This window comes from Phyllostomus discolor, chromosome 3 (genome assembly GCF_004126475.2).
Source record: "Phyllostomus discolor isolate MPI-MPIP mPhyDis1 chromosome 3, mPhyDis1.pri.v3, whole genome shotgun sequence".
In the NCBI taxonomy this organism is placed as follows: Eukaryota; Metazoa; Chordata; class Mammalia; order Chiroptera; family Phyllostomidae; genus Phyllostomus; species Phyllostomus discolor.
The window spans coordinates 75744684-75763970 of record NC_040905.2 but is presented as its reverse complement, the minus strand read 5'-3'; the positions used below and the strand labels follow the sequence as shown (position 1 = coordinate 75763970).

Below are 19287 nucleotides of genomic sequence, written 5' to 3'. Positions count from 1 at the left end.
AATACATTAGATGTAATCAACACAGAGTAAATGAAGCAAAGGATTGAAACTGGCAATCTGGAAGAAAGCAGCAAAAACAACCTAACCAGAACAGAATAAAGGAAAAAAAATTTTTTAATTGAGACAGTTTAAGGGATCTTTGGGACCGCATAACATTGCAATCATAGGGCTACCAGGAGGAGACAAGAGAGATCGGGGGTTAAAAACCTATTTCAGAAAAGTAATGACTGTAAACTTCCCTAACGTGGCAAAGAAAATTGACATACAAGTCCAAGTAGCACAGTCCTAAAAAACAAGATGAACTCAAAGAGGACCACATAAAGAAACATAATTAAAATGAGAAAAGTTAAAGACAAAAAGAGAATTTTAAAAGCAGCAAGAGAAAAGCAGTTAGTCATGTATATAGAAATGCCAACAAGACTGTCAAGTGATTTCTCAAAAGACACTTAGCAGGTCAGAAAGCATGAAAAGCAAGGACCTACAACCAAGATTATTCTATCCAACAAGGCTATCATTTAAAATAGGAAAGACAGCCCTAACTGGTATGGCTCAGGTTGGTTGGAACACCGTATCATAAACCTAAAGGTCACGGGTTCTATTCCCAGTCAGGGTACATGCCTAGGCTGTGGGTTTGGTCCCTGGTCAAGGCACACACTAGAGGCAATGACTGATGTTTCTCTCCCACATTAGTGTTTCTCTTTCTCTCCCTCTCTTCCCCCCTAAGCATGTCCTCAGGTAAGAACTGATGGAAAAAAAAAACAAATAAAAAGTAAGTAAATAAAAATAAAACAAAGAAAAAGAAATTCCCAGACAAGAAAAGCTAAAGGAGTTCATTGCCACCAAACCATTATTGTAAGAAATGTTAAAGGGACTTCATAAGAAGAAAAAGACCAAAAACACAAGTAATAAAATACCACAACTACCTATCACTAATAACTTTAAACGTAAAGAAATTAAAAGCTCCAATCAAAAGATACATGGTGGCTGAACAGATAAGAAAACAAGACCCGTACAAATGCTGCCTACAAGACACCTACTTCAAATCAAAAGACATACACAGATAGACTGAGGGATGCAAATGAAAACAAAAAAATGCTGGGGTACCAATACTGTTATCAGACAAAATAGACTTCAAAACAAAGAATTTTAAAAAGGGCATTTCATAATAACAAAGGGATCAATCCAAAAAGAGGATATAACCCTTGTGAACATTTACGCACATAAGAGCACCTAAATACATAAAGCAAATACTGATGAACATAAAGGGACAGATCAAACAGTAATACAGTAATAGCAGGGGACTTTAATGCCCCAGTGAAATCAATGGATAGATCATCTGACAGAAAATCATGAAAACAGCATCCTTAAAATGACACGTTAGACCTGATGGATTTCACTGTTATTTAGAACATTTCACCCCACGTAGCAGAACATACATTCTTTTTAAGTGCCCCTAAACCATTTTCCAGGAAAGACCACGTAAGGCCACAAATCAAGTCTCAATAAATTTAAGACTGAAACTGTACCAAGCATCTCTACAATCACAATGGTAAGAAACTACAAATCTATCACAAAAAAACTAAAAAACATATGAACACATGAATGTTAAATAACATGGTAGTAAACAATGGATAGGTTAACAAGATAAAGAAATCAAAAGATACCTTGAGACAAAAATGAAAACACAACAGTCCAAAAATCCATGGAACACAGAGCCAAAGCAGTTTCAAGATAGAAATTCCTAGCAATACTGCCCTACCTCAACAAACAAGAACTGTCTCAAATAAACCATCTAACCTTACACCTAAAGGAACTAGAAAAAGAACAAAGCCAAATTGAATAAAGAAAAGAAAATAATACAAATTAGAGCAAAAATAAATGAGTCTAAAAAAAATACAAAAAATAGGCCCTGGCTGGTGTAGCTCTGTGTATTGAGCACAGGCTGTGAACCAAAGGGTCGCCAGTTCAGTGCGCAGTCAGGACACATGCCTGGGTTGTGGGCCAGGTCTCCAGTGAGGGCCACATGAGACGTAAACCACACACTGATGTTCTCTCCCTTTCTCCCCACCTTCCCCTCTCTCTAAAAATAAATAAAACCTTTAAAAAAATTAAAAAACATACAAAAAATAAACCAAGAGTTCATTCTTTGAAAAAAATAAACAATAAATCTGTAACCAGACTCACCAAAAACACAAGAGGACCCAAATAAATAAAATCAGAAATGAAAAAAAAAATGACATGACACCACAGCATTATAAAAAATACTACAATTATATGTCAACAAATTAGACATCCTAGAAGAAAAGAATAAATTCCCAAAAGAATACAATCTTCCAGACTGAATCAAAAAGAAACAGAAAATTTGAACAGACCAACAACTACCAGGAAAAAAAAAATTGAATCAAGCAATCAAAAAACCTCCAAACAAATTAAAAGCCCTGGACCAGAAACGCTTCACAGGTGTATTTTTAACCAAACATTCAGATTTAACAACTATCTTTCTCTCAAACTATTCCACTACAACTGAAGAGGAGAGAAAGCTTCCAAGCTCCATTTTATGAGGCCAGCATTACCACACTGATTGCAAACAAGAATAACACATTACCAAAAAATATATATAAAGCCAATATTTCTGATGAACATAGATACTACAAATCCTCGACATACAGTAAGGAAGCTAAATCCAGCCAATACATTAAATAGATCATACACCAAAATCAAGGTAGGATTATTCCTATGATGCTGGGTTGGTTTAATACCCTCAAATCAATTACCACAATACACCACATAAACAAATGAAGGACAAAAATCGTATGATATCAAAGATGCAGAAAAAGCATTTCACAAAATTCACCTTCCGTTTATTATTATAGAACTCTCAGCAAAGTGGTGAACAGAGCAAACATACCTCAACATAATAAGAGGCCACATATGACCACAGCTACATCACAGTCAATGGTTAGCTAAAAGTGTTTCCCTTGAGATGAAGAACAAGACAGGGATGCGCACTTTCACCACACTTCTATTTATCATAGTATTGAAAGTCCTTGCCATAGCAATAAGAAAAAAGTTATCCCGATTGTAAAGGAAAAAGTAAACCTGCCATTATTTGCATATGACATGATATAATCTTAAGAGTCCACCAAAAAGCTACTAGAACTGATAAATCAACATAAAGTAGTAGAATACAAAATTAATATTCAGAAATAGGTTGCATTTTTATATACAATAATAAACTATCAGGAGAAAAATTTTAAATCCCATTTACAACTGCACCAAAAATAAAATAAAATAAAATACCTAGAAATAAATTTAACCAAGGTGGTAAAATACCTGTACCGAGAAAATTATAAGTCACAGAAGAAAGAAATCAAAGATACAAATAAATGGAAGCATAAACCATGCTCATGAATAGAATTATCATTAAAATGTCCACACTCCCCACAGCAATCAATTGATTCAAAGAAATCCCTATCAAAATACCAATGATATTTTTCACAGAACCACAACAAATAATCCAAAAATTTATATGGAACCACAAAGATCCCAAATAACCAAAGCAATCCTGATAAAAAACAAAATTGGAAGTATCATACTACCTAATATAAAACAATACCATATGGCTACTGGAATCAAAACAGCATTGTACTGGCATAAAAACAGACATATGGAAAAATGGAACAAAATACAGAAATAAACCCAGGCCTATATGATCAATTAATCTATGACAAGCTTTGGTAACCAAAATGCTCACAGAACTGACTGAGCTTGGTCAAAAAATGAGAAAACAAATGAAAGATACCCAAAATGAAATAAAGCAAAATATTCAGGGAACCAACAGTGACTGGAAGAAAACCAGGACTCAAAGCAACAATTTAGAACAAAAGGAAAAAATAAACATCCAACCAGAACAGAATGAAGAGACAAGAATTTAAAAAAGTAAAGAGTCTTACAACCTCTGGGACAACCTGAAATGTTCCAATACCCAAATTATAGGGGTGCCAGAAGGAGAACAACAGCAGCAGCAAGAAATTGAAAACTTATTTGAACAAATAATAAAGGAAAACTTCCCCAATCTGGCAAAGAAAATAGGCTTCCAGACAGTCCAGGAAGCTCAGAGAATCCCAAAGAAGTTGGACCCAAAGAGGAACACACCAAGGCTCATCATCATTAAGTTACCCAAGATTAAAGATAAAGAGAGAATCCTAAAAGCAGCAAGAGAAAAAGAGACAGTTACCTACAAAGGAGTTCCCATAAGGCTATCAGCTAATATCTCAAAAGAAACCTTGCAGGCAAGAAGGGGCTGGAAAGAAGTATTCCAAGTCATGAAAAGAAAGGGCCCACATCCAAGATTGCTCTATCCAGCAAAGCTTTCATTTAGAATTGAAGGGCAGATCAAGTGCTCCCCAGATAAAGTTAAAGGAGTTCATCATCACCAAGCCATTATTATTATATGAAATGTTAAAGGGACTTATCTAAGAAAAAGAGGGTCAAAAATACGAACAGTAAAATGACAACAAACTCACACTATCAGCAAATGAACCTAAAAGAAAAACAATGAAAACAAAAACTAAGCCAACGACTAGAACAAAAACAGAATCAGAGAAATGGACATCACATGGAGGGATTTCAGTATGGAGGGGGAAGGGAGGAATGGAGGAGAAAAGGTACAGGGAAGAAGCAGCATAATTAGGCATAAAATAGATGGGGAGAGAGAAAAATGGTATAGGAAACAGGACTCAAAGAACTTATATGTACAACCCATGGACATAAACTAAGGGGGGGAATGCTGGAGGGTTGGGGGATAAAGGGGGAAAATTGAGAAAACTAATAATCAATGAAAAATACTTTAAAAAAAATAAAAACAAAACATAAAAATCTCATATACCTTAACACCAAAACAATCGGATAAAAAAAAAAATGGGCATAGAACCTGAATAGACATTTCTCCAAAAAAGACAGATGGCCAACAGGCATTTGAAAAGATGTTCAACATCAGTAATCATCAGAAAAATGCAAATTAAAACTGCAATGAGTTATCACCTCACATTTGTCAGAATGGCTATCATCAACAAACAAGTGTTGGAAAGAATATAAAGAAAAGGCAACTGTTGGTGAGACTGCAAAGTAGTTCAACAACTATGGAAAAACAGTATAGATGTTGCTCAAAAAATTAAAAATAGTATGACCCAGCAATCCCACTTCTGGATATTTATCTGAAGAAATCCAAAGCACTAATTTAAAAAGATACATGCAATGAAAAAAATAAACTAAAGATTAAATTAAAAAATAAAAATAAAATTAAAAGATATATTCATTACAGCATTATTTACAACATCAAGATATGGAAGCAACCTCAGTGTCCATCAATAGGCAAATAAAGAAGAGGTGGTATGTATATGCAATGAACTATTACTTAGCCTTAAAAGAGAATAAAATCTTACCATTTGTGACAACATAGATGAACCTAGAGGGTATTATGCTGAGTGAAATAAGTCAGACAGAGAAAGACAAATACCATATGATTTTGCTTTTATGTGATATATTTTTAAAAGTAAACAAAAGAAAAACAAACTCACAAATACAGAGAATAAACTAATGGTTGCCAGATGAGAGGGGTGGTGGGGTGCTGGGTGAAAAAGGTAAAGGAGATAAGAAGTACAGGGAGTGGGGGGTTGCAATGCACAGAGGAGGGCAAAGTGGGAAAAAGTGGGACAACTACAATAATAACAATTTCTAAAAATTAAAAAAGTACAGAGTTGCAGTTACAAAATAGTCACAGAGCCATAAACTACAGCATAGGGAATATGTTCAATACTATTATAATAACTACACATGGTGTTATATAGGTACTAGATTTAACAGGGTGATTGATCACTTTGTAAGATACATAAATGTATAATCACTGTTGGACACCTGAAACTAATATTATATTGTAAGTCCTCAATAACTGAAAAATAGAACAAAATTAAAGAGTTGAATGAATAAATAAGTTGCTATATAAATCATAGACTAGAATACAACGCAGCAATGAACCTTTCACTGGTAGCATATAAACCAAAGTCAGATGTTAATCCCTGTTACTATACAAGATTTACAGCAAGGCTGTAAAAGTTAAGGAGTCTTAGCCCTGCTTCAAATCACAAGTGAGGAACCCAGGAGTCTTTCATCAACAATTCAGAGTTCTGTAACTATTAAATTTGTATTTCCTCAATTCAGACACATTTCAAAGTCAAATGATCTAAAATTATGAAAATCTTTAAATGTATATCACTCACCTTTGCTTTTAAAATGTCAGACGTTTCAGAATGATTATTATATGGCTTTTGCTGCAGTGGTTGCCTGTGCTTTACCCACTGGTCACCTGGAGAACCTTCAGGAAATAACTGCTGACTGTGGCGGAATTTGGTTCGACTATACCAAGATTTAAAAAATAAAAATCAGATCAGAAAATTTTCACTTGCAGTTTCTAACACCATGGCTTATCTTACAGACTACAAATTTTACTTTCTTATTTATTGTCTATCTCCCCCTACTGGAATGTAAGTCTGCTTTGTCTACTATCTCCAGCATGGAGAAGAATGTCTGGTACTCAATATTTCTTCAATGAATTAATAACCTATTATTTTTAACCTCAACCTTTTCTAAACTATCCATTCCACCTCCTCCCTTATAAGTGATCATACTTTTAAAAAATGTGAAAACAATTCTGCATAAATTTAGCTGAAACAAACAAATGTAAGTAGACTTTCCTTCTTAATAGGATAAGACCATTGATACTCTTACTGGGATGTTTATATAAAGTGTGGAACTTGATTCTACACAGGTCACTTATGGACCCCATCCATGTTGGAAGAGGATATGAAAAATTAAGCTATACTCTAAAGCAAAAACTTAAGGGGCCCAAGACAATGGATGAGCAAATCAAATATCTAGTCATAAATTCTTTCACAAAAGAATTTGATTATAAAAGACTGTATTCATGTAGTAGTTTGTAATAAAGAAATCCTGTTCTATGGTACCACTTACATGTATAATATAATCCAGTCACTAATCCCAGAAACTGTATTAGATAAGATTATTTCTGAATATTTCAGAACTCTTCCCCTTTCTCACTTAAAAATTACAATAAAATTTTAGCCTCTCTATTCTTTCTTTAGACAAAATTCAGTTACTTCAACATATCAGCACAGACATTAGTCTATTCACTAAAAACACATACTACCCTCCTAAGAAACCTGAAATTTGGTTAAAGAAGTTGGTTTAATTTTTTCCTTATTCTACTCCCCAAGACAACAAACCCTAAGACTGAAAGATATGGGTGTCATATCACATTATGGCAGAGAGATTTTCTCAAACATGAATAATTTTTTTAAACACTACTTCATAACTTTTTAGTAGTATCTTTGTATCTTTTCAAAACTGGCTGCATTCTTATCTGCTTTACTTTAACTGTTTCACTTATATCTACTGGTATATAACTTGATTATCATAATCACAAATTCTGAAAGGCAGAAATGACATTTAATCCAACCTCCTGTCCTCATAAAACCCAATTAAAATGGAATATTCCCTATGTTTTTAAAAAATATTCACTGTAGATGTAGTTTACTTCTATTATTTAATTTTTGAAGCTCTGGGATAAAAACAGAACACCTAAATTAAAGAAAATGTAAAAAGCAAGCCTCTTAATTTAACATAGGCAAAGTTCTAACAAGCTGATTACAAATGTACGTGTGCTTTTTGAACAAAATTACTTACAGCCTACTCTAATTATGATTTAGATACTATTAAGTTCAAAACAAGAAAATGTCCTTTTGATTTATATCCATTAATAGTCACTCTCTATATACTAGGGAAATAAAGCCCACATAAGTCTTCACAGTTCCTTCTGAACAAATTTTACATGGGCATCCTTTGTCTCCCCTACACAAACAGACCTCAATATATCCTCCATTCAACCTTCTTCAGAAACATGATTATCTCTACAGTATAAAATGAGAACAGAGAAGTAACAGTATAAACACACACAGAAGATTCCTCTTTTCCTCCTCTTCTATTGATCCATAAAGAGTTGGTATCCTCCTTCCCAATTCAAAATAACCTTTCTGATCTAATTTAAAGACCCCTTAAAAAAAAAAGAAAAAGAAAAAGAAAACCTTCTATCTGTGAAACCAATAATATAGTACCTATAAAGGAATCCAACACCTCTGCAAACTTTAGAAGCAAATACAACTGTATTAAAAACTAAAAACTATCAGAAAGTCAGAAGCCTATGAATATATTTCTTTACCTCAATTTTTCCACAGTGGGTTTAGCTGGTGTGCTACCAGCTGAGGAAAATCCATTGTCACTGTCTGAGGAATCTCCAAATCTTCGAGAAAGCCAGTCCCTTAATGGTCTACAGAAATATTAAGAATTCACTTTTAAAACTTGGCTGTATGAAGAAGCTGAGTATCAAAATTATAAAGGTTAGATTTTTATTTCAAGAAATATGAACATACCTGATAAAGGGAATAGCCATAAAAAATTTGTTAGGAGCCAAACCAAGTTTGGATTTTGGGGTCATATCATTTCTATGACAGGGCAATTTCTCTATGGAGAACCATTCAATGTTCTTAAACACAAGAAAAAAATAATTCATTTGGTTAATTATTAATCGACGAGTTCTAACAGCAATATCCTATTTCATTCAACTGGGATACTGTCCAGCAACCTCAAAGTACTCTCAAGTACATACCCGAATTTCTCTTCTGGTTTTTGGGTTAAATTTGTATCTTTTGGAATTCCTGGAATGATGTACAAACGAGCAAGCTGGTCATTAATTCGAAGTTCAATGTAATCATCCTTACAAATATAATCTTTGATATCAAAACCAGTTTCTTCAAAGACCTGGAAATAATAAATTTGAATGATTTTTAATTTTTGCTGTCAGACCTCCAGTTCATTAAAATTTGCTTATTTCAAAGGCAAAAATTCAGAAATATCCAGGCAATTAAAGGCATGAAAACAACAGGCAGGAAATCAGAATTCCATGGTTTAGTTCTAGCTTTGCCTCTGTGGACCTATTCAACTATGGAAAAACCTCTTCACATATATGAGCCTAAGTATCTTTATTTATTCAATGAAGGAAGATGTGTGACACTGTGATTTACAATAAAAAATAAATACTTGGTCTTCTTCCCCCTTTCTGATACATATTTCCTAAAACCCTCAGAATTTCATAAATGATAAAGACCATCACAGCTGTCTTGTTATGTTAATGAAGTTATTTTTTACACAGGGAAGGGTGGAAGCTGGTTATCAGGAGAACTAACCAAGTGAGTAAGTGAGTAGAGGGTTGGAAACCTCCAGAAAGGGGAGAAAGGCTGAGGTTGAACTCATTCAGCAATAGCCATGATATAATTGACTATGCCTAAGTCATGAAGCCTCCACAAAACCCCAAAAGAATGTATAGTTCAACAGCTCCCAGGTTACTGAACACATGCAAATTTGGGGAGAGTGCTGCTCAAGGAGAAAGCATGGAAACTCCACACTCAGTGGCTATAAACTACTGTGGATCTCTCATGCTAGAGTTTCTCCCTTTTCCTCTATTTTTGAAACCTTCTAATCAATCAGTGGGGAGACATTAAAGCACATGCACAGATCTGAATCTCTTAAAGGAACAGGTGTGGAGGACTCTTTCTGCCCATTTTTTGTCTCCTTCCTCATATCTCTCCTTATCTCGTCAGTTCAGGTACATCTTCCTACCTTCCTCAGTAAGGGAACCATCAACACTTCTCTCAGGCATGTGTAGTCTGACTTCCATGACACCTAAGCTCCTCCATGACACCTAACTCATTTCCATCACAATTTCTGTATATACCTAAGTATGCTAAACTTTTGGTTTCCTATAGGAAATGTGGAAAATAATAGGTATTTATTGAGAAGAGGAAGAAAATAATCTTCTGAGGTGCTAGAAATCCTCTATATCTTGATTGGGACGGTGGTATCAAAGGTATATAAATACAAAAATGATAATCTGTTAAGATTAGTGTACTTTAGATTTTTATCCAAGAAAAGTTTTAAAAATAATCTGTATACAGGGTGGGGCAAGAGTATGTTTACAGTTGTTCATATGGAAAATAATATAATAATAAATAATACAAGAATAATCTGTTTTGTGTACTCATAACTGTAAACTTACTATTGCCACACCATATACGGTTCTTAATACTTTTTTAGCTATTCTCTTTAATTCCCTTCTTTGAATAATATCTTATAATCAGAAATAAGTATACATATCTCATGAAGTCTGTATAATAATTATAAACAATGTTAAAAGTAAACTGCATAATCTAAATGTTTTATGAGCAGAGTCTGTTGCCTTTATGTTACCTTTGTGTTGCAAATTGTACACTGCATGAGCCTGAACAGGATACTGAGGGAGGGAGGGGGTGAAAACTGTTGAAAAGAACTACAACAGGGCAATTAGTAAATCTAAATATGACCCTTTGATTAGATAATGGCACCTATCAATGTTACATTCCTGAATTTTATAATTACAGTTGGTAACTACATAAGGTAACTTCCTAGTTCTTAAAATTTCCATGTGGAGGTATAGGTAGACATACTTCACCTCCTTTCACAACCACAAAAGAATTACAACTAAATCTCAAAACAAGCAACACTTAGAACCATCAGAAAAGAGAGCTGTATGGAAGTCCACCAACCAAGGACTTAAAGAAGACACATTCATCCAGATGGGTAGAAAGCGCCGAGTTGCAGAGATGGGCTAAGAGGCAAGGAGACGAGGTGGGGCAAGGAGAGGCTGCAGCGGCAGCAGAACAGACTTGGGCAGTCTCACATTCTTGTGTGGTAGACAAAAATCGGGAGATACCTTGGAAGCAAGTAATCCCAGCCCCAGGCCAGACCACACAGCTCAGGGTTACAGCACAAAGAAGATAAATCCCCGTAACTTCTAGCTGTAGTAATAGTGGGGTTTGGAGCAGCAGAAGGAACTAACAGATTTTCAGGAAAACTCCCCTTAAATGGCCTTAAAACATTCACAAACCCACCTACTCTGGGATTCAGCACCAGGGGAACAGCTAGAAGGGCGCAAGTAGCACACAGGGAGTCCATGAAGTGAATGGAAACAGGGGGAGTGCCAGGCAAACCTTCAGAACCCAGGCAACAGCACAGTCCCCTCTCTCAAGACCTCCCCCCAATACAGACCCACAAAGCAGTGAAGTAGGTGCCCCACCCTGGTGATTACCTAAGGCTCCACCCCACATAATTTACAGAAGCCTTTTCTACAATAGGCCCTACTACTAAGACAGGGAGTCAAAACAGCTCTACCTAATACACAAAAAAACACCACAGGGAGGCTGCCAAATTGAGGAGACAAATATGGCATAAATGAAAGAAAAAAACAAAACCTCAGAGAAAGAACTAAACGAAACAGACACAGCCAACCTATCATATTCTGAGTTCAAAACACTGGTGTGATCAGGATGCTCAGAGAACTCACTGGAGTATGGCAACAATATAAAGGAAGAAATGAAAGTTACACTAAGTGAAATAAAGAAAAATCTACAGGGAACCAACAGTGAAGGGAAGGAAGCCAGGATTCAAAACAATGATTTGGAACATAAGGAAGAATAAACATTCAACCAGGACAGAAAGAAGAAACAAGAATTCAAAAACACGAGGATAGCATGAGAAGACTGTGACATCTCCAAACATGCCAACAATATCTGAATCACAGGGATGCCAGAAGAAGAGGAACAGCAAGAAACTAAAAACTTATTTGAAAAAATAATGAAAGAAGTATTGCCTAATTTGATGAAGGAAATAGACATACAAGTCTAGGAAGCAGATTTAAAATGTGCCCAAACAAGTTGGAACCAAAGAGAGCCACACCAAGACACATAGTTAAAATGCCCATGGTTAAAGACAAAGAGGGAAATATTAAAAGCAGCAAGAGAAAAGCAGACAGGTACCACACAAAGGAATTCCCATAAGACTATTAGCTGTTTTCTTTAAAAAAAAAAAAAAAAAAAAAAAAAAAACTTTTGAGGCAAGAAGGAGCTGGAAAGAAGTATTCAAAGACATAAAAGGCCAAGAGCCTACAAACCTAGATTACTGTATCCAGCAAAGCTATCATTTAGAACGGAAAGGGCAGATAAAGTACTTCCCAAAAAAGGTAAAGCTAAAGGAGTACATCATCACCAAGCCATTATTACATAAAATGTTAAAGGATTTATTTAAGAAAAAGAAGATCAAAACTATGAATATTAAGAAAGTAACAAATTCACAATTATCACAACTGAATAAAAAAAAAAAAAAGAAACTAAGCAAGCAACACAGAACAGGAACCAGATTCGTAAGTATGGAAGATCATTTGGAGGGTTATTAGCTGGCAGGGGAAAGGGAGAGAATGAGGGAAAAGATGCAAGGATTAAAAAGCATAATTAATACAAAATAGACAGGGGATGTTAAGAACAGTATCAGAAATGGAGAAGCCAAAGAATTTATATGCACAACCCAGGATATGAACTAAGGGGGCAGGGGGTTTGCTGGAGGGAAAGGGGGTATTGGGTGGCGGTGGGCAAAGGGGAGAAAATTGGGACATCTGTGATAACATATTCAGTAGAATATACTTTGAAGAAGCAATAAGGGGTTAAGGCACATTATGCTTACAATTTATTCCAAAATTATTCACCAATAATAATAACCGCCCCTCCAAGACCTCCCTCTATTATTTAAGAATAAATTTACTATCTATTCTCACTAATTTATTTAAATATTAAATTTAATTTTTAATATATTAAAATAATATAATTATAATTTGTATTATAATAAAAAGTATAATAAAATAGCACACATAGAACAAAATAAAAGCAAACATGGCAAAATATTAATGGGTGAATCTATTCTTTGTATTACTATTATTATTATTATTTTCTTTCTCCATTCTTGCAATTATCTCACTACTAATGCAACTTTTTTAGGAATCACATGTAATTAATATTTAGTTCTTTTAAAATACAACAATACATAGTGTGAGTTTACAAATGACAGGTACTATCCTAGCTAATGACGTCAAAAATGAATAAACCGAGCACTACTCTTTAAGGAGGCAAGCTAAAAAATAATTGTAGCCCTGGCTGGTGTTGCTCAGTGGATTGAGTGTTAGCCTGTGAACCAAGGGGTCGCCAGTTCAATTCTCAGTCAGGGCACTGCCTCGGTTGTGGGCCAGGTCCCCATTTGGGGGGGGGGGGGTGGCGTGTGAGAGACAACCACACATTGATGTTTCTCCCCCTCTCACTCTCTCCCTCCCCTTCCTCTAAAAAGAAATAAATAAAATCTTTTAAAAAAATAAAATAAAACAATTGTAATATATGTACCAAGAGGTAGTTGTGTGCTGTGGGAGCACAGAATCAGAAAGCCTAACTACGCCCTGGATAGAGATGAGGTGGAAACTGGGGTGGTCACCTTTGGAAGGTTGTCATGGACAGCACTCCTATTCTGCTGGATCCACTTGGGCTAGGACTTAAAGATGATAGGAGTTTGCCAGAGATAGAATGAAAAAAAGCACTCCATTTAGACAGTTGGGAACGGCTATAGTTGAAAAATCATATGGGCAGAAGTGATGCGATATGACGCAAAATTAAAAGGTCATCAATGCTAACACAGGTAGCTTCAAACCCTGTGCAATCAAAACTAGAACAAATATAAGAGACATAAACTCTCAATTCTAGAAGTGATAAGACTGATTTGCCTCTAAAATTAGGTATTCTTTCTCAAATATTTACCATGAAAAACTTTTTAATAACTCACATGTACAAAAGCCAATGATAAAAAATTTTAATACCACACCGTCTGTGAATCAAATCCATTCCTGTACTGTAATACATAGTTAATGTGTCTGGCATATGGAATAGCATTAAGTTCTCTAATAGTATTAGATAAAAATCCCTAAGATTTAAAAATGTGCTACCCAAAGAGCACCAGCATAGACAAATGATGAAATACTCTACCTATATTTCCTTTAAGACTACAGGAAGAGGTAGAAAATGCCAACCAATAGTTCCTTTGTATAAATTCTATGAAGATAAAAATCATACAGATGCAGTTAGGTTCACTACAATAAAATATAGTTTTGTCAAATAATAAGCAACAATATGAAAATTTGAAACCACAAGTGAACTGCCAAGTATCACTTGTCTATTCTCAAGAACAGCTAGTACGTTTCACTACAACTGACAGCAAAAATACAGTGAAGTCATCCTAACATATCCTTTTAACAGTTTCTAGAAAATATTTTTCATTTTGTCTTAAATCTACTCCCCTGAATAAAAGTGACCAGAAACAATCCAATTAACAAAGGTAAACCAAAAAGTAAAAGAGACGGCTGGGACTTACTAATTAAGATGGACCTTAGCTTTCTATTGACAATCATTCAAACCATCTCCCTGAGAAGGCTGCCTGTGTCTGCTTCTTTCAGCTCAGCCCACAAAGACAGCTCTTATGGGATGTGTCAAATCTGCTACAGTGTAACAAAACACCTCTGGATGGTCATCTACAGTGAAATAATAACATTGATATACTATAATAAACCAAAATAAAAATCTACAATAACCAAATTAAAATATTAGCAATATACAGGTAATCATCCACAACAGAACAGTGTAACTTAAAAGCAAGAAAAAAGTGCTTAAGACATCAGCCTAAGCCTAACAAATGCTGCTCACATTAGAACAAAACCTTTCCTTGTATGTTAATAATAAAAAATTAAACAGTACAATGTGACATTAACATAAACTCCCATAAAGAATGAAATAACAATCTAGTTTTCAACTAAGATTTAACACTGGTGGTTCCTCCTCTCAAACAGTGCTGCTTCTATTGTACTGCAGCACCACCAAGCAGCAGAATGTCATACTGCAACTCCAGAACTAGTTGAATACTTTCATCACTCAAAAAATGGCAACTGCCATGGACTAAACTGTATCCCTCCAAAATTCCTATGTTGAAGTCTTAACTCCCCACATAACTATATTTGGAGATATGGCCTATGAGGAGGGAAAAAGGTTAAAAGAGGTCATAAGGGTGGGATTAATAGGGCTAATGCTCTTACAAGAAAAGGAAGAGAAAACTAGTGCACTCACTCTCTGCACTCACACGGGCAGCCAGGAGACACCACATGAGCACAGTGAAAAGGCTGCCACCTGCCAGCCAGAATGAGGGTTCTCACCAGGAATCCAATCAGCAGGCACCTTGCTCTTTGACTTCCCAGCCTCCAGAATACGAGAAATAAACTTCTGTTCTTTAAGTCATGCAGCCTGCAGTAGTTTGTTATGGTAACCTGAACAGACTAATACAGCAAGCGACACTCTACCTTAATGCCAAAATTTTTCCCTTTGTGGCAAAGGTAGTCATTTAAATATCAAGACTAAGAAGTCAAAAGACTTGCCTTTAAAAATTCTAATCCAAAATTTATATAAATTAAAGCCAAATTAAAGCCTTTTCTGACAAGGTCCTTTATTAAGCTAAAAGAGGATGTTACTTAATTCAGAAAAGTCAGAAGTTAGGATCAATTCTTATTATCAAAGGGAAAAAATTTTCCCTGAACTGAAAATGGTTCCTAAGAGCAAGATAAAAGCAAAAACAAAAAGCTTTAAAGCAAAAACAAAAAAAAAATCATACTGATCCAAATCAGAAACGTAAATTTTATTAGAACACAGATACACTTAGAAATCACAAATTCCTTCCACCTTCATCTGGGTCTGTTTAGAAATGTTCACCTTTTTAAGAAATATTCCCTGACTGCCTAAATTACAGTAGTCAAGAACACTGACCCCAGAGCCCAACTCCAGGGTTTTACATCCCCGTTCTGCTGCTTACTGTGTGATCTTGGACATAGTCATAAACTGCTCTTCACCTATAAAATAGAGATAATCTGTCGTAACTGTTGGATCCCTCCCCATAAGACTCTCTTTAGATGCCATCATCCACAATCCATTCTGCGATTGCCCACGTCCTAATAAACTATTTGTTACAAATTTTGGTAATTTATAGTCATTACTGAAATTAACACCACACGAACAGGACAACCTTTTCTGTTAGTATCCCACAGCAGAGGACAAATAAAATAAACAAAGTGAAAAGTGGGTGCCTCAGTTCACAGGTTACCTGCCCCCCTAACTTAACACAAATATCTGACTTCTGCATCATCCTGACTCAGAGACAGGGTTCTAGATAAATGTAGATAGACCCCTACAGTCTAGGTACTTTAGTTTTGCAAGTGTAGGTATTTAGTTTCTTCCAAGCTCCCCCAAGAAGATCCAATTACAGAGACAACTGATCTCACTCCAATTAGCCTAAATTTGTTATTCCAGTTAATGCAATGGTTTCTTTTGTTTGTTTGTTTGTTTGTTTGTTTGTTTGTTTGTTTTTGAACCTGGACAACTCTCTCTGCCACAGGATAAGTCTAACTCCATGTACAGGACTACAGATCAATTCCTTTAAGTAGGATGCTATCTATGGTTCCTATTTTGTCCTTCTTTAGAAGACAACTACAAAGTTTAAGGACATAAAAGGTAAAACTTTACAACTGTTATTTCATCTCCTGCCATCAAGAGAAGGCAGGATTCTTAGGAAAAGACAATATGCTAGGAAGAGAAGGGCAGGAAAAGAGGAAGACCAAACATGAGATGGACTAACTCTACAAGAGAAGCCATATGCCTGAGTCTATAGGAGCTGGGCAGGGCTGTCGAGGACAGGGACATTGTGGACATCACTCATTCAAAGGGTCACCAGGAGTCACAGCCAACTGAAAAAGCACATAACAGACACACATCTACAGAAGCAAAAGGGAAAGCTCTTAAAGAATGTGGCAATTCCTGGCTGGCATAGCTCAGTGGATTGAGCTCGGGCTGCGAACCAAAGTGTCACAGGTTCGATTCCCAGTCAGAGTACATGCCTGGGTTGCAGGCCATCACTCCCAGCAACCGTACATTGATGTTTCTCTCTCTCTCTTCTCCCTCCCTTCCCTCTCTAAAAATAAATAAAATCTTAAAATAAAAAAAAAAAATGTGACAATTCCTCACCTGCTCCCTCAACAGCTTTCAGTTTTAAGGGTGTGCATAAACTTCCACTGACTTGTATATAATGGCTTTGTCTACAAGCTGTTGCTTAAATAAGCTGTTCCATATTGAATTTAAAATGAGGCATTTTTTATTGTCACATTCTACTCCAAAGTAAATAACCTCTAACAACTTTTACATGATAATCACTAGTGATTTACAAAAAATTAACTATTATTTCTCACTTAATAATTACACCCAAACTTAAAACAAGACGTGAATGTTGCTGCAGGAAAATACCGATTCAAAAGAATAATGATAAATGATAAGGAATTGATAAATAAGAAACAAAGTCCACAGCCTATCACAAAGTACTATATAATCAATGCCAAACAAATGATAAGACAATAAATGCTATTATAGTTTAGAGATTACTGTGGCATAGGGCTCACTGGTTAGTTAAAAATAGAATTTTAAGTAGAAATAAACTTTAGAAATTAACCACCCTAAACCTCATTTCACAAAAGGAGAAACTCAGACCCTGTGTGCAGAGCTAGTTGGTGACAGTCCTTCAGAAAAAAAGGATAAATGTTGGGTCTAGAAAGGGACCTAGATAGGATTTGAAAAGTCAGGAAGAAAATAGAACTTTCCAGGTAGGGAAATAACATGAGCAAAAGTTTAAAGGCTGAGACAAACCAGTCAAATTCAAGAGACAAGAAACAAATCCTTCTGACTGCAAATAAAGATAAACATAGGAAGACTAAGTTTTGTGTTGGGCTAACTGGAGGAGTTTTAATAGTTAAAGAATTAAACTTCATTCTATTGGCAGTGAGAAGGTAGAGTGGTTTTGAGCAACAAATGTCAATTTCTTAGAAAAGCTCAAATTGTGCCTTGTATGGAAGCCAAAACTACAAACATAAAACAAAGGTTGCAATAACCAAAATGTTTCACCAATTGCAAATCCAATTCTAAAAGGAAAGGTGGAGAAGATATCCTCCTCTCTCCCCTAGACAAAAGAAATCAAGAGACAATACAATACAAAATAGACAATAAAAAAATAAAAACAAATAAAGAATAAATAAGAACAGATGTGAACAAAAGAAGTAACAGTTATGCCCTGGTCAGTGTGGCTCAGTTGGTTGAAGCATCATCCTGTAAATGGAAAGGTTGTGGGTTTGATTCCCAGTCAGGGCACATCCCTAGGTTGCAGGTTCAGTCCCCAATCATGGCATATTTTGACAGGCAACCAATCACTGTTTTGATTGATGTTTCTCTCTCACATGGATGTTTCTCACCCTCCCTCCCTCCCTCCCTCCCTATCTAAATTCAATTAAGCATGAACTCCAGTGAGGATTTAAAAAAAAACAAAGTAGAAGCAGCAAGAGTCGTAACTCACCTCTCTAGCAGCACAATCATGAGGAGCTTCTTCTTTATTTACTTTTCCTTTTGGAAATCCCCAGCCTGATTTTGCTAGGTACCCCTGAACCAGTAGTACCTACAAAACAAGCAGAGATCAAAATAAAACTTGTCTTGCTTTCCCATGCTCCTTTCTAAAAGTCAAAGGTGTTTTTTCTCCTTATTTCAGGTAACTGTTATCACCAGTAATTTGATACAGTAATTGGTTTAATTATCTTCCATGAGTCTGAATATACTACAAGTGTAAAGAAGGCATTCTACCCATTTTAAAGTATTTCTTCAAAAATGAAGAGGCACTTCTTTGCAAAAAGCCATACTATAACAAGTATAAAATATTAAGACATGGAATGCAGACAAAACTTGCAAAATTTGGTGTTTTAGCACTAAAAATCTAGTGGATTTTAAAACCTCAATTTAGAACATTTATAGAAATAACACATCTGGTCACCATTTTACTAAAAACATTTCATTTTATTACACTCACATTTTCAAGTGTCTCATCAAGAATAATTGCACCATATGTTGGCACTCCCATTTTATACTCCTTCCATTCATCCAAAACTTTTTCCACATCTTCACCTTGAGGCAGCAAAAATGGGCAATGACTGAAGAGTATACATAGTGTTAAGGAAATTACTTGCTCCCTTAATACAGCTTGAGAGCATTTATCCACAGAAAGAGACCTATTTAAATCAACTGTGTATTTCCTATGAAATTACTCAAATTTTCACTTCACTTAAATTTAATCCTCTTGCTTTTGTTTTTTCACATTTGTTTTCTCTTGAACACATCACTGCTAACT

The 19287-nt window shown here is 35.4% G+C and overlaps 1 protein-coding gene across 1 annotated transcript in view; it reads right to left on the bottom strand.

Moving 5' to 3' along the window:
- DCP2 (decapping mRNA 2) overlaps positions 1-19287 on the bottom strand; it is a 56082-nt gene that overhangs the window by 16529 nt on the left and 20266 nt on the right. Inside the window, 7 exon segments of the mRNA XM_028510136.2 lie at positions 6279-6414; positions 8294-8401; positions 8505-8617; positions 8741-8775; positions 8778-8892; positions 18466-18564; positions 18970-19097. Coding sequence (XP_028365937.1) covers positions 6279-6414; positions 8294-8401; positions 8505-8617; positions 8741-8775; positions 8778-8892; positions 18466-18564; positions 18970-19097 — 734 coding nt within the window.